Source organism: Sus scrofa, chromosome 3 (genome assembly GCF_000003025.6).
Source record: "Sus scrofa isolate TJ Tabasco breed Duroc chromosome 3, Sscrofa11.1, whole genome shotgun sequence".
In the NCBI taxonomy this organism is placed as follows: domain Eukaryota; kingdom Metazoa; phylum Chordata; class Mammalia; order Artiodactyla; family Suidae; genus Sus; species Sus scrofa.
Genome location: NC_010445.4, coordinates 72254923 through 72271633, shown reverse-complemented (window position 1 = coordinate 72271633; position 16711 = coordinate 72254923). Strand labels below are relative to the sequence as shown.

At 36.8% G+C, this 16711-nt stretch overlaps 1 protein-coding gene across 25 annotated transcripts in view; it reads right to left on the bottom strand.

The window, feature by feature from the left end:
• TIA1 (TIA1 cytotoxic granule associated RNA binding protein) overlaps window positions 1-16711 on the bottom strand; it is a 41277-nt gene that overhangs the window by 10178 nt on the left and 14388 nt on the right. For 3 of the 25 annotated variants that reach the window (XM_021087399.1, XM_021087400.1, XM_021087403.1), the window contains 10 exons: window positions 14450-14548; window positions 13700-13754; window positions 13497-13529; window positions 12170-12257; window positions 8921-8996; window positions 3445-3553; window positions 2964-3059; window positions 2765-2849; window positions 2034-2157; window positions 1042-1187 (listed from right to left, as the gene is read on the bottom strand). In XM_021087399.1, the coding sequence (XP_020943058.1) occupies window positions 1042-1187; window positions 2034-2157; window positions 2765-2849; window positions 2964-3059; window positions 3445-3553; window positions 8921-8996; window positions 12170-12257; window positions 13497-13529; window positions 13700-13754; window positions 14450-14548 (911 nt within the window). Of the gene's footprint in view, window positions 1-1041; window positions 1188-2033; window positions 2158-2764; window positions 2850-2963; window positions 3060-3311; window positions 3554-8920; window positions 13530-13699; window positions 13755-14449; window positions 14549-16711 lie in introns of all 25 variants that reach the window. The other 22 variants (XM_021087401.1, XM_021087402.1, XM_003481191.4 and 19 more) reach the window with 20 other exon arrangements.

Here is a 16711-nt window from a genome sequence, read left to right as displayed (position 1 = left end):
AATAAAATGTAATGCCAAGAACAAATAACACAAACATGGGAAATATCCTTTTTCTTAAGCCTAAAGATAAGAATATTGTTATGCCAGGGAAAGCAAAGGCAAAAGCTTTTTTCTTTAAAAAAAATAGGCACTCTTTTAGCTTTAATTTGTACAGTTTAATTTTGTTATTTACTTAATTGCAGATAAGAAACTATCCTTTATAAACACTTATTCCCTTTGAAATTAGAAAAAAACCTCATCTCTACTCTCAGAAAACTGTCCATCTGGGGTTGAACATATGTTGGACAAGCCACTACCCTACCTGAGAGAAGCTTAGCATTTAGTATGCTATGGACTTGTGTTTATATTACTCAAAGAAGAAATTAAAGTAATTATTAGCATACGTAAGCTCATTAAATTTTTTTAATATTACAAGATTCTTTTTAAATAAAAACTGCAAAGTGTTTTAGTTTCCAGTTTGTTTTTCAGAATTTAAGTAGAACTGCGTAATTCACGAAGTTTAAAGCAGCTTCCATTGAACAATGTATGAATAAACCCTTCTGCACAGAGAAAAAATATAATGAATAAAGCAACTAGTATCAAAATAACTACATCCAAGAATGGCTAAGTGACCATTAGTCATATTAAGAAGCTTAACAACTGTTATTTTCTTACTGAAATATTCATTGATTCATTACTAAGGATCACCAAAATTCTTTTTTGTCTTTTTTTAGCGCTGCACCCGGCAGCATATGGAGGTTGCCAGGTAAGGGGTCGAATCAGAGCTGTAGCTGCTGACCTACACCACAGCTATAGCAACACCAGGTCGAACTGCATCTGTGACCTGCGTCCTCATGGATGCTAATCAGATTCGTTTCTGCTGAACCACAACGGGAACTCCCGGCATTACCAAAATTATTATAACTCCCTAAGTCTTTCAAAGACTATGCTTTAGACAGAGGGCCACATTACCTACTAATTACTTAAATTAATTACTCTTCCTTCCTAAGTTCTTGACATTTCCAAAGGCTAATAATAAAGGAAAAGAACAAATATGCTTACTTAAATCCCTGCTGGTTCCACGCCTGGCCATACATTCCATATGCAGGTACTTGCCAACCATTAGGCATATACTGGCCAATTTGCTGTGCATTTCCATACCACTGGCCCCACTGGCCATAAGCTTGTGGATATCCAATTTGATTCTGCTATTAAGTAAAATGATTTAACAGATAATTTAATATTATTTGACGTCATACATATATATATATAGTCTTAAAATAACACAATTACATAGTCATATCACATATTGCCATCTTTACAATTAAAATTATGGGGTAAACAAGAGTTTATAAAGTAAATGAAATGCTAAAAAAAAAGTGAGATTATAGTGCTTTAACTCTACACTAATGCTCTAAATGGCATAGTCTTTGTAAGACATCAGGCAATGCCCTAGTAATAAATATTAAAATCAGTATAATGTTTAAATGTTTTGTAAACTATCCATAATGACTGTTTATTTTAGATAGGAAAGATATAAAGATTATTTATGCCTATATTCAGTTTATTTAAGAAACTTAATTAGTTTTCTTACTCCTATCTTGGTGCTCTATTTAAAATTTCCTCACAGAAACTTTTGTGGGATCAAGTTTGAACCATTAAAGCTGCCTGGAAAAACAAAGGCAGCAAAATCTGGAAAAAAATGCTAAGATACAAATACCTTTATAGCTTTTATTTCAACTGAATCAAGCATGCTTGTGAGTTCTCCAAATAGTATGTGAAGAAATACACCAAGTATTAGAAAAAATTTAACACCCTGTTAAGTTTGTCAGAGCATTTAAAAATCCATTGTGCGAGCATGAGTCACCTGAGGCGGTCACATTCATCATGTCACCGCTGCAATCCATGAACCACCACTCTAGAACTATAATACATGTAGGAAGAGCCCTTACAGTCTATCTAATGCTAGAAACATTAACAAGGATTATCAACAATTTCATTTAAAAATACCTCTTAGCCCAGCAATTACTTTACGAAGTCCAGAACCCTCTCACCTGTTGCACGGGATTTATCATATCAAGAGTTTCTTTGCCCCAGTAACATTTCACAACATGGCCTTCAATGGTAGTTCCATTAACAGAAACAATTGCATGTGCTGCACTTTCATGGGAATTGAACCTGTTGAAAATGATATTAAAAATTAAAGTGTTTAAAATACATGAATAAAACCTATTTTTAAAAATCAAAATGAGGTAAAACATAAAACAGGCAGTTCATATTAAAAAATCAATACAATGGTATGTTTTTGTTTTTACAAAGATCTTGTAGTTCTGAAGAAACTTCTTTTAGTAGAGAATGTTTTATTTTATGTGTTGGAAGGAGGGAGCTATTTAAAAAGTGGCAAATATGATAAATACTACAGAAATTTCCTTTCTTTTGGCTTTTTTAGGGCCATGCCTGCTGCATATGGAAGTTCTCAGGCTAGGGGTCAAATTGGAGCTACAGCTGCTGGCCTTCGCCACAGCCACAAAAACACAGGGTCCAAGCTGCATCTGTGACCTACACTACCGCTCACAGCAGAGCCGCCGGATTCTTAACCCAGAGTGAGGCCAGGGATCCAACCTGCATCCTCAGGGATATTAGTTGGGTTCATTACCACTGAGCCACAATTGCAACTCCACAATTTCTATTTCTTTATAACCAAAGCAAATTTTAAAGAAAACCACTAAGTGTTCAAAAATGATTCAGGGGGAAAAGTTTTTTAAACTTTAAAAACTATCCCTACCGGACAAATGAATATCCTTTATCTGGAAAGACTCGAATTTCCATTATTTGTCCAAATGGTGAAAAAGTCTGACGCATTAGTTGTTCTGTTAGACAAAAACCAAGAACAAACCACACAAAGTTATATTAATTGCTACAAATACTAAGCCTTACAGTTTAAAAGTTAATCTCAAGATGCCACATAGGTAAAGCCCCCATACCTGTTAGCCCAGAAGTGACACCTCCACAGTATACGGTACAGTTGCTTGGACTAGACTGATTTACAACCTCATCATATGATAGCTGTTTGGTGTTTGCTGCAGAAGCAAAGTTTAATGTTTTAATTCACTAAATTAAAATGTTCAGAAAGAAGAAAGCAACATTAACTACACTAATATAACAGTAATTTTATTTTGATCAAAATGCTTATTTAATACATATTACATTTGATTGAGGATTAAACCACCCCAAAGAATGTCTAAAAAATTACTTAGTATTCTCTATTTAATAGGAGACTTGACAAGAGATATAATTTATTATTTATAATTACAAAAATGAAAACTAAGTACATTTTTGAACAGTAGTCTTGATTTGCTTCTCATCTATTTCTGCAATAAGTCTCCGGGAACAGCTCTAACATTTAAAATCTAGTGTATTTTCCTCCAAAATTCCACATTTCCTTTTCTTCTCCAATACACCTACACTCATATGTACTCTTTGGAGCTGGAGGCTTTCGAGTTGCCCAGTTAGTTCTGATTTGTCTTCCACCAAGCCACTGGCCACCCATCTGTTGAATGGCGTTTTCGGCATCCTGTTTCACACATTAGAAACGACAAAGAAGCCACTATTAGCTGATGTTAAACAATTGTTAGCAATAGAGAAATCTCATAGCTGCTTTTCACAAATGATTTCCGAATGAAAGTGCTTTATGAAATACACAGTGTATTACAGCTTCCCAAAATGCAACGGCACTTTTTTTTTTCGCTTTTTAGGGCCACACCCACCCGCATCCTCATGGATACTAGTTGGGCTCGTCACCCACTGAGCCACAACAGGAAATCCCCAAAATTCTATTTTTTTATTCAAAATTCAAGTTGTGTTCATTTTTACAATTTTTTATATTATTTTATTATTATTTTTGGTCTTTTGTCCTTTTAGGGTTGCACCCGTGGCATATGGAGGTTCCCAGGCTCAAGGCTGAATCAGAGCTACAGCTGCTGGCCTAAGTCACAGCCACAGCAACACGGATCTGAGCCACATCTTCGACCTACACCACAGCTCATGGAAATGCCAGATCCTTAACCCACTGAGCAAGGCCAGGGACTGAATCCACAACCTCATGGTTCCTAGTTGGATTCATTTCTGATGCCCCACAACGGGAACTCCTGCAGTGGTACTTTTAACTGCTCAGACTACTACAGATGAAAATCTCACTTTTTACAATCTAGCAAGCTTTTAATGGTTTCTCATTTATCTTACAAGTAAATATTGAATAGCTATCATATTCTAGACAGCAGGTTAAGTGCCAGGGAACGTTGGTCAATAAGGTAGACATGGTTTCTGCTGCCATGGAGCTTACATCCTTTCAGGGGACAAGTAGTAACAAATGCCATGATAGAAAAAAAATGCTGAGAGAGAACAGCCCATGCTGAGATATGAGCATGGGGATCTACTTTAGACAGCATGATTAGGGAAGTCTCTCTGAAATGACATTTAAGCTGAAACTGAGAGAATGGGAGCTAGAAAAGTTAAAACACCAGAGTGTTTCTGGGAGAGGGAAAGGCATTGCAAAGTGTGTTAAGGCAGGAAAGAGTTTAGTACGCAACTAAAAGAAGCATGTGAAAGATGACTAGCTTCAACGGAATCTAGTGTGCAAAAAGGAAAAGTTTTAGAGGGAAAAATGAAAAGTTTAAGGTACCAGAATATCATGACCCGATTTAAGAAAGCCATTCTTAGTGTTAGGAGGAAATGGTTGGGGAGACAGGTAGTACAAGGAGAAAGATACTTTATAAGATTAATACAATATCCAGATTTTTCAAAATGTTGGTGGCCAGGACTAGTAGAGTAGCAGCAGACATAATCTAAAGGAAGAGTCAAAAGAACTGGGGGGAGCAGGAGCTGTGTATAGTAAGTAAAGGGGAGGAATCAAAGATAACTCTTAGTTATCTTTGGGCAGTAGGGAAGATAGTGCTAGGATTCATGAAAATGGGAAGCCTGGGAAGGAGGACAGGAACAGGTTTGAAATAAAGACCTCCATTTAAGACACATTAGTTTGAGATGTCTGTAAGACATTTATTTATTTATTTATTTATTTATTTTTTGCTATTTCTTGGGCCGCTCCCGCGGCATATGGAGGTTCCCAGGCTAGGGGTCTAATCGGAGCTGTAGCCACCGGCCTACGCCAGAGCCACAGCAACGCGGGATCCGAGCTGTGTCGGCAACCTACACCACAGCTCACGGCAACGCCAGATGGGTCGTTAACCCACTGAGCAAGGGCAGGGACCGAACCCCCAACCTCATGGTTCCTAGTCAGATTCGTTAACCACTGCACCACGACGGGAACTCCCTGTAAGACATTTAAAAGAAGCTCATTTGTTGGTAAGTGTGAAGAAAACCAAGCTGGTGATATAAAATTCAGAGTCATGAAGAATGACTATAGAGAAAGGACAGCATCCTAGAATAGAGCCCTGAAAAAAAGCAAACTCTGAAAACTGGGTAAAGAAGAAATCAATAGCTAAGGTGACTAAGAAGGAATAGCCAGTTGTGAAGGAAGAAATCCACAAAAATGTCCTGTCACAGAGCCAAGCAAGCAGAAGTCAAGAGGTGAACTTGAAAAGAGTAGTGTTGGTAGAGACTAATAACAAAAGCCATCTTAGAGTGGACTGAAAAGAAAATGGTGTTCAGCTTTGGTCCTCATGTGTCAAATGTGGGCTTAACCTAGCACAAAAGAACAGGAAAATCCAAGGCTAAAAGCTATGCTTTTTTTTTTTCTGCCCAATGCTTGCAGAAGTTTCAGGGTCAGGGATACAACTCACACCACAGCTATAACCAGAGAGCTACAGCAGCTGACAAGGCCGGATCACTAACCCACTGAGTGATGAGGGAATTCCTAAAAGCCCATTTTGAGACACACATAAAGAAAATGTATATTCTTTTTTTTTTTTTTTTTCATTTTGCTTTTTAGGGCTGCACACGAGGTATATGGAGGTTTCCAGGCTAGCGGTCTAATGAGAGCTACAGCTGCCGCCTACACCACAGCCACAGCAATGCCAGATCTGAGCCACGTCTGTACCCTACACCAGAGCTCATGGCAACACCAGATCCTTAACCCACTGAGCAAGGCCAGGGATCAAACTTGTGTCCTCATGGATACCAGTCAGATTCATTTCCACAGAGCCATGTCATGACAGAAACTCTCTCTCTTTTTTAACTTTTTTTTCTTTTGGCTGTGCCTGAGGCATGCACAAGTTCTCAGGCCTGGTGTTGAACCTGTGCCACAGCAGTGACAACATCAGGTTCTTAACTGCTAGGTCACCAGGGAACTCCCTACCTTACTTTCTTAGAAGACATTTTTCATTTCCTGAGAGGAAGACTACAGCTATACTGCATAGCACATTTAAACAATCTGATTGCAAGATTATGATGTTACTATGCAACAGGTGACACAGAATTACAATGTATTCTATCTTCTTTTGCCTTAACTTACAAGCATGTAAATATATGTAGGGCAGGTTTTTTATTTAAAAGTAAACTTTAGGCAAAATGGTTGTAAGCTGTTATGGCAAATATCTGGATAGTAAGAGTTCACAGGAAGGAATAACTAGACATTAGTTTCAATGTAGGCAGACACAGAAACTAGAAAACTAAGACAATTTGACACTATTTGGCATAACTGCAAACACAAATTTTTTTTCTTTCTGTTTACAATTGCACCTGAGACATGGTAGTTCCCAGGTCAGGGAATCGGAGTTACAGCTACCAGCCTACGCCACAGCAACACGGAATCCGAGCTGCGTCTGCGACCTATACCACAGCTCACGGCAACGCCAGATCCTGAGGGAGGCCAGGGATCGAACCCGTGTCCTCATGGATACTAGCTGGGTTTGTTACCGCCGAGTCACAACAGGAACTCCTTAGAAGGAACTAGCACAATAAATGATGCTCATAAATTTGATCCTCAATCATCGATACAATAAAATATCTACTTCAAATACTCCATTTACTAAATTAAGAAAATCCTTTCTAAAACACATTTCACATCATCAAAAAATTTGAATGGCTCATTCTAAGACATTCTAACAGAGAAAGTATGACATTTTTGTACTTACCATTGGCAAACAATAGTAGAGGCAATATAATAAAATTTAAGGTCCATGTAACCTTAGCGTATACTCCAAATTAGTGCATATAAACTCTCCCACCATCCACCCCTATATTTTTAGAAATGTGATATCTCGGGAGTTTCCATTGTGGTGCAGTGGTTAACAAATCCAACTAGGAACCATGAGGTTGTGGGTTCGATCCCTGGCTTTGCTCAGTTGGTTAAGGATCCGGTGTTGCCGTGAGCTGTGGTGTAGGTCGCAGATGTGGCTTGGATCCCGTGTGGCTGTGGCTGTGGCATAGGCCAATGGCTACAGCTCCAATTAGACCCCTGGCCTGGGAACCTCCATGTGCCGCAGGAGTGGCCCTAGAAAAGGCAAAAAAAAAAAGAAATGTGTTATCTCTGCATTTAATTGGTCTGGAACCTTGAGTTATCACACTAAAAACATTAAATTACTTATTTGAATTTGTAATATATTTACAGGTTCAAACTTCTAACAGTATAATACAGTGAGAAGGTTCTTGCTCTTCCTACTGTGCATCTGCCTAATTCTCATTACTCTTCAACAAGTTTACTGTTTATCTCTGCAGAGGGAAAAGAAAATACACACACACACATACACGCATTTGCTCGCACATCATATCTCCCTTCTTTTTTATATAAATGAGTGGTTTTTTTTGTTTGTTTGTCTTTTTAGGTCTCCATCCAGGGCACACGGAAGTTTCCAGGTTCCCAGGCTAGTGGTCAAATTGGAGCTGTAGCTGCTGGCCTATGCCACAGCCACAGCAACACTCTTATCTGGATCCGAGCTGCATCTACAACCTACACTGCAGCTCATGGCAACGCCGGATCCTTAACCTACTGAGCAGGGCCAGGGATCAAACCCGAGTCCTCAAGGAGTCAGGTTCATTACTGCTGAGCCACCATGGGAACTCCACAGATGAACTTTTTCAACTGACAATACAACATGGTAATCTTTCCACAATCAGTGCTTACATAAATTCTGCCTAAAAACAATACAGTATTACACAGTATGAAAATTTTATTTGGCTGTCACACTAAATATGAGCCTTTTCCTTCTTTATACCCTACTCTCACCTCTCATTTGACAAACTGTGCTATCCTTTTTTCTGCAAAATCCAAAAACTTCAAGTCCATGCAAAATAGTGTTCAGTAATGTTTGTTGAATGAAAGAAATGATGAAAATTTTAAAATACATTCATATACAATTTTAAAAAAGTCCCCACCCACTGCAACATTTTATTAGCTATTTTTAAATTATGATGGGAATATAAAACAGGGAGACAATGAATTAAATACATAAATGAGATATTCAATATCTACCTTTGGCTAATGATTGATCGATTGATTGATTTATGTCTTTTTAGGGCCTCACTCACGGCATATGGAGGTTCCCAGGCTAGGGGTCTAATTAGAGCTGTTGCTGCTGGCCTGTGCCAGAGCCACAGCAGCACCCAATCTGAGCCACATCTGTGACCTACACCACAGCTCACGGCAACGCCAGATCCTTAACCCACTGAGCAAGGCCAGGGATCGAACCCGCAACCTCATGGTTCCTAGTTGGATTCGTTAACCACTGCGCCACAACGGGAACTCCATAAACACCTTCTATTTCTATATTCTGAGAGCATTCTAGCAGTATCTTACATGCATTAAGTGCTAAATAAATGTTGACTAAATGACCAAACAGGAGAAAGAATATCCTTTAGTAAGGGTATTAATTATCAGTGAAATGAATACATGGCAGATGAGAGAAATGATTAATAATTGAAACTACATGAGTATTTTTATTCTTTACTCTTAAAGCACCGCACATGCACTTTTTATTGAGCTCACCCATTTGTTGAAAAAGGAGACAAAGCCATATCCCTTAGACTTTCCTGTTGCCATGTCTTTTACCACTCGGGCATCTCTGAAATCAGAAACAATCAGAAGTTTAGGTTTGCAAACTCCCCTTTGGATAGCAAGTGAGAATTTCATACACAACTCATTTTCATGTTTCATCTCCATTAAAATGAACCTTAAATGCAAATTCACCTTTTATTCTATAAAATTTATCATGTATTAGCAAATGAGGCTTAATTTTATAAACATGCAAATCAATAACTTCTTATATATATGTATATACATTGTACAGAAATTGCCTCCCACTTCAAGAAGTTTTAAATTTTTTAATATTAAGCATGGTAAAAGCAGCTATTCACATGAATTACTCAACCTCTTATAGGGTTCACAGGCACACTAAATGAATGGCTTTCTTTAACCATGCAACTTATAATTTGCTATTTGACACCATAAGCTGCCTAATCATTAAAAAATTAAAATAGAAAACTGGAAACTAAAAGAATGAAAAAGTTGTATTATCCCTAAATTAATTAAAGTATTTCATTCTCTCAAGATCATTTCACACCCCCCTTTTGGACTATGGGTAAATTCTGAGAACTTGACATTTTCAGAAATGTTAAATCATTGGAGAAAAATACTAGATACACACTTTAGTTTTAAACTATATAAGAAAAGATTTTATACTGAATTCTAAAATAGCAATCATGTAAAACTGATTGGAAACTACAAGATATAAAGCAAAATTTTAAAAAGTCAGAAAGTAAAAAAGCACGCCAACATTTATCCACTGTGAACCGTAGCTTGTAGTTAGCCAGGGCAATTCTGTCCATTCTTCAGAGATACTCTGCAAAATAACCAGAGCCCTATTATTTGAGATTGAGTAAAAATCCCAGCCATGATAGCTAAAACTCCATACCTCAAAAAATTGGACTCAAATTGTGCTTCACAGGCAATCTGCTTTTAAGTTAGCCAGGTATGTCACAATGCTTGTTCTCTCAGGACACATGAACAAAACAGGCACTTTCACAACAAAAACCCAAGTCAGAAAGCCATGCATTATAATTTTATATTAAAGTATACATAAGCATATTTTGATCAATTTAGGAGTGATTTATTAAGTGTTTAGGGTCAAAATGACAAAGAAGTGATGGTGAAAAGGGAAAACTAATGCAAGTCACTTCTCAATATGTAAAAATACTTAAAATTATCTATATGGTACACATGCATTTAATTTGTAGCTGATTCACTACTATAAGCAAAATTTATTAAGACTATCCTAAAACTCAAGGAACAGGAAAAATTTAAACTGTGTAAATTAGGGAAAGTAAGGAATGTGTTTTGTATACTAATATTTTAATAGGCCAATATTTACTACATCTTTTAAAAATCAAGCACTGCTGTAGGATCTCTACAGAGAATATCTATCACAAGAACCTTTCAATATATATAGTTATCAACTTAACTCCTTTAACTTAAAAAAAAAAATCAGGAAATGATGCTACTAACTAAAAATGGTTCTTTCAAATTTAGAAACACTGACTCCAACTCTGGGTAGCCTAAAGCTTAGATATTACCTTGACTGAAAATTGTAAAACTTAAAGACAGGCCTTAGCAAGAAAAAAATAATATATACATCAATAATCACAGCTGACTCTAGGAAAACCTACAGATTGTAATTATGATACCAACATATTTAACAAAAAGAAATTGTTGATCCATGATTAAAAAATAATGAAATTACTGAAATTTAAATGTCATTTAACTTAAACTCACCAATCATTAGACATCCTTTATCTAATCCCAAACTAAAATTACCATGCTTTCAAAAAAGCTACTTCAATCAAATAAAAACACATAATAAAATGGCATTTAATCTGTTAAAATGTTAGAAATGCTTTTCTTTTTAAAGTTAAATTTCAGGAAATGTTAGCCTTGAAATATATTTAATTCTTACTTATTTCTGAAAGGATTCTCTAAGGAAGAAGCAGCCAAGATCTAGATCAGAGTTCTTTAATCCTTTTTATGGTCCTGTGACTACTCTGAAAATAGGATAAAACTTAAAAATATACTCCACACCAAAAGGAAAAGAAACACAAAATTTTGCATAGAGATTTACAGAGCCTTTGAGAAGCCAAAGGTTAAGACCTTACACTTTAGCTATTTGAACGCAAGCTAACCATCATCAAAATCCTAAAACAGATTAAAAGGAACAATCAAGAAATCAGAATTTGAATTTCCTAAAGTCAGTTCTCACAAAGAAAAGCGTCACCTAACAGAAGAGCCCATTTATAAACCCTAATTGTGTGACTGCCTTTACAGCTGGCCCCTTACTTATAGTAATTCCTTGGTCACTAAGCATTTTCATCCTCCTACCAATGAACTACAACTCTTCAAATGAAAAAACTCCCAAAATTCAACATCAATACTACCAGCATTTACATTCCACTCTCCTCACCTCCTCATCAAACCAAACCAAAGCTAGTGTTTCCTTTTTGTCCCTACTTTTCTAGCTGGAACAACAATAATAAAGCAACCAGAAATCCTAAAAAATTTGTTTTCTAAATTCAACAATTACTTCTAAAAAAGTACAATGATCAACTTACTATTCTTATTCTACTATATGGCACGCTTTTCCAAATATTAAAGTTCTTTTATGATGAATGCTACCCTGAGTGACCTATTTATAAAAGGTCTAACCTGTATAATTAATAACAAGTGCAAGCAAGACAGTGCTTCACAAAATACTAAAAGGCATTATTATTAACAGCAGCAAAACAACAAAAACGTAGATATCTGGGAATTCACATTTAGTAAAATGCTTTTTAGGTTGAATTGTTAAGGTTTCTTTTTGTTAAAATATATTAATAGAAAATGCATGGTATCATAGAATTGCAAAAGGGTCTAAATTCCTTAGTCACAGCTCAAGTTTACTAAAGATTATGACCAAGCTAGCAAGACACTCATATCAGAAACTGTATGCACAATAGCACATCTATCTCCTAAACACTAATGCTAACTGAAAAAGTTTTAAGATAACTGAAGAACAAAGATTTATTTATCAATGGGAAAATAACTTTTGGCTGTTAACTGCTTGAATAGTCTCTAAACAATACATCTGTTCAAATCAACACTACATTTAGATATTAAAACTAGGGTCCAAAATTCACAACTGATTTTCAAATTACTTCTATGTAAGATTGTTTCTAATTAAAAGTATTTTAAATTTATCTTGTTACTTACGATATTCTTCCAAATGGTGCAAAAGCAGCTTTTATATCTTCAGTTGTAATTTCTGGACTGAGATCACCAACAAAGACATGGAAATGATCTTATAAGGGGAAGGAAGGGGAAGTGAAAAGAAAAAAAAAATTTTAGAATTGAAAAAAATGCTAAAATCTATTCAATAAAATATTCTTAAAATAATTTATGGATTATAGTAAAGTATAAGTAAACACTATCCTATATCTAGACAAATCCTATCAGTTTTGAAACATAATGAATCAAGGTAACAATACAGGAAAGATTTTCCTCAAGACTGATAATATCTAATGGGAAACTGACAGTTACACTTCTACTTCAGCCAATTAATATTACTGACCTAGGAAAATAAACTAATTATAACAAGCTTTGCAAAAAAAGAAAATATATAAATGACATAATTACCATTCTAAGAGTAATTATTTACATGTATTCAGTTTACCACTATATGATATCTTTACAAATTAAAATAGTGGTATTATGAGATATTTAAACTAGATTTGCCTCAGTTAAAGACAATTTACTGAAGCTAGCTACACATATACTTGGTTTAACCATATTTTGTGAAGAACAATCAAAGAAATACCTTGCATTGCAACAGTTTGATGTTAAAGTATTTGACAGTTTTCTCAAAAGCCAACAGTTTTGGTTGCCCAGACATTACACCATTCAGTTTATGTGAATCCATGTGCAAGTGAACTAAGACTGAAGGCAACAGAATGAAAACAGTAATCCCTTCACTTTATATCAGAGCCATAAAAAAAGCAATGGAGAGAAATAACGATCCCATATGTGAAGTTTTTTTTAAAAAGACAATGCTCAAAAAAAGAAACACTTAAAAAATACAAAATCATTGGATCAATACTTTAAATGGATATAGATACCAATTTTGACAAAGTATATTTGGAAAGAAAAGTTACCCCTACTTGGCAGGCTTTAAGCAACATACTGGATTGCCATTTGGGAAATACAGTTTCAGGAGCAACTCAAGCAATCAGCAGATCTGCGTATGGAGCACAGATCATGACCTCAAACAGGGTATCTTGCTCTTCAGTGGTAAAAGTATTTCTAAGGCATCAGCTGCTACCAAGGTGAGGGGGCGGGGGGGGGAGAATCAGAGAACTTAAAGTAGTGGACAAGCCACACTTGGTCAACACTGGGAAAAAGGGGGAAAAATACTGCCAGAGAGACAAGTAGAAACAGGACTCCCTCCCTCCCCGCTCCCCCCAATATCAAACAAAAAAATTTCAGGTGGTTAGTGAATACCCTTTCAAGAGATTTCATTTTATGTTTAAGAAGATACAATTACCTTGTGAACGCTGTGTGCTGACAACGGTACTACCTGATGACAAAGATTAGATTTGTTCTTAAATTTATTAACACAAACACATTCAATCATATCTTAGGATAACGATCAAAATATTACTGCAAATGTATGATGTTTATATGCTTTACAATAAAACTACTGTGTACAATAAAAACAAATGTTCCAAGAGTATTAAATATACTTACTGCTTGTATCTTTCTTTTGACTGCTGGGGGTTGTTGCCCAATTCACTTTGACTTCCTAAAAAAAATTTTCTACATTATAAGATTTGCAACTATGAACACAGAGATATGTGGGTTTTGGTTTTTTTTTTTGGTCTTTTTAGGGCTGTACCCTTGGCATATGGAAATTCCCAGGCAATGCCAGATCTAAGTTGAGTCTGTGACCTACACCACACCTCATAGCAACACTGATTCTTAACCCACTGAGCAAGGCCAGGGATCAAACCCGTAACATCATGGATACTAGTCCAATTCTTAACCTGCTGAGCCATAATGGGAACTCCACACAAAGGTACGTTTGAGACAAAGTATTCAAAGGCTATCAGTTCTAAGTTTTAGTTATTTATTTTTTAATGTACACTTATGCAAATAATGTTAACAAATCCTAACTTTATATACTTCTCTATCAACATTCAACTAATCTTTCTTAACATAAAGTATCAATAGTTTTTTCTTTTATTCTTCTCCATTAGTATACAATGTTCCAAGACATTTCATACAAGCATTATTAATTCAACAGATATTTTAGTATTTACCATGTGCAAAGCACGATGAAGAATACTAACATAAACATGTCCTCTAAAAGCTTTATTCCACCTGTTTAACTGTGATCATTTTCTGTAAAGCAAATACAGTGTTTTTAAAAAGGAAACAAAACTATATACAACTTAAAATTTTTCAGTGAAGTCACCTTCTTTAATTATGACAGCTTACCTTACCCATTATCTTCCGCCCATTCATAGCAGCTAGTGCTGCAGCTGCATGGCGATGCTCATAAAACTCCACAAAACAATAGGGATCATTTCCAGCTGTCTGTTAAGGAAGAAACACAAAAGCCAATTTTAAGTTTTATATTTCCATTACTTGAAAACTATAAAAAAAACCCATATACCTCAGTATCAGTCCATGAAGAATGAAACGTCCATTCCCCAACCAAATGTTTAGATAAGGAAGTAAATACTAAAGATAGAAATGAACTATCTTTCTACAAAACTATCTTCTTCAACAACTTATACTATGATACTATATATAATCTTTTATTAATGATTAAGTGTGTCCTACCAAAAAGCTTTCTTTTTTTTGGCTTTTTGCCATTTCTTGGGCCGCTCCAGGCTAGGGGTTGAATCGGAGCTGTAGCTGCCAGCCCACACCAGAGCCACAGCAATGCGGGATCCAAGCCGTGTCTGTGACCTACACCTCAGCTCATGGCAACGCCAGATCATTAACCCACTGAGCAAGGGCAGGGATTGAACCCGCAACCTCATGGTTCCTAGTGGGATTTGTTAACCACTGCGCCACGACGCGAACTCCCCCAAAAGCTTTCTTAAATCTGTTACTAAAATATAAGCAAATCAGCTCCAAAAACTGAAGTTCTCTGGTAAGTTTTCTTTGGCCAAGGCATGCAGCAGTGGGATCTTAGTTCCCAAACCAGGGACTGAACCCAGGCCTCAGCAGTGAAAGTGCCAAATTTAATCACTTGATCACCACGAAACTCCCAGTAAAGTTTTAGAATAGGTTTTACAATGTGGACTTTCTGACATCAAATTTTGTTGCCTCATTAGTCTTTTTGTGTGTTGTGCCGTTTTAGGGCCAAACCCTCGGTATACAGAAGTTCCTAGGGTAGGGGTTGAATCACAGCTGTAGCTGCTGGGCTATGCCACAGCAACACAGGATCTGAGCTGTGTCTGCAATTTAAACCATAGCTGACAGCAACACTACATCCTGAACCCACTGAGTGAGGCCAGGGATTGAACTCATGTCTTTAGGGATACTAGTCGGGTTCATTACTGCTGAGCCACAACAGAACTATGCCCCCCACTCCCTTTTCTAAAAAGATGATTAGCTTTTGCTTTTTTTTTGGCCATACCTGTGGCATGCAGAAGTTCCAGAGCCAGGGATTTAACCCATCCTACAACAGTGACCTAAATTTGATCCCTGGCCTGGGAACTTCCATATGCCATGGATGTAGCTGAAAAAGAAAAAAAAAATTCTCTCCTCTTTTTTGCTGGTGTTCCAAGTAGACATCTGATAACAGGTGAAGCCTGGATGTTTTCTTAGAAACACCCAATACTTTATACCTATCAGTGCAAAATACCAAATGAATTTATAATACATTTTTAAATTCCTTCTATAATCTCCTAAGCAGATTTGTTAAAATAAGCTACTTCAAAAGATTAGGAGTTCTCTTGTGGTGTATTGCGTTAAGGATCTGGCTTTGTCACTGCAGCAGTCTGAGTCACTGCTGTGGTGCAGGTTCTATGCCTGGCCCAAGAACTTCCACAAGATTTTTTTTTGCACACACAAAAAAACCCAAAAGCCTAGAATAATAAAATAAACACACCATTTTGTTTCAAGCACAATTACTAGTTAATAAAAAGTCACTGGAAGAGTTCCCACTGTGGCACAGTGGAAATCAATCTGACTAGTATCCATGAGGCTGGTTTGATCCCTGGCCTCACTCAGTGGGTTGGGGATCCAGCATTGCCGTGAGCTGTGGTATAGGTGGGGGACACAGCTTGGATCCTACATTGCTGTGGCTGTGGCACAGGCTAACAGCTGTAGTTCCAATTCAACCCCCAGCCTGGGAGCCTCTATATGCCACAGAGACGGCCCTAAAAAACCAAAAGCAATGACTTTAAAGTATTTTAGAGCAAGGAGGCAACCACAAAATTGATGACACTGAAATTATCCATTGTTTTATTTTGAAAAGATAAATATAAAAAGGTTTTGGGAGCTCCCGTTGTGGCTCAGCAGTAACAATCCCAACTAGTGTCCTTGAGGATGCAGATTTGATCCCTGGCCCCACTTAGTGGGTTAAGGATCTGGCGTTGCTGTGAGCTGTGGTGTAGGTCGCAGACTCAGCTCAGATCCTGCAATGCTGTGGCTGTGGTTAGCCTGGCAGTTGCAGCTCCGATTTGATCCCTAGCCTGGGAACTTCCATATGCTGTGGATGTGGCCCTAAAAAGAAAAAAAAAA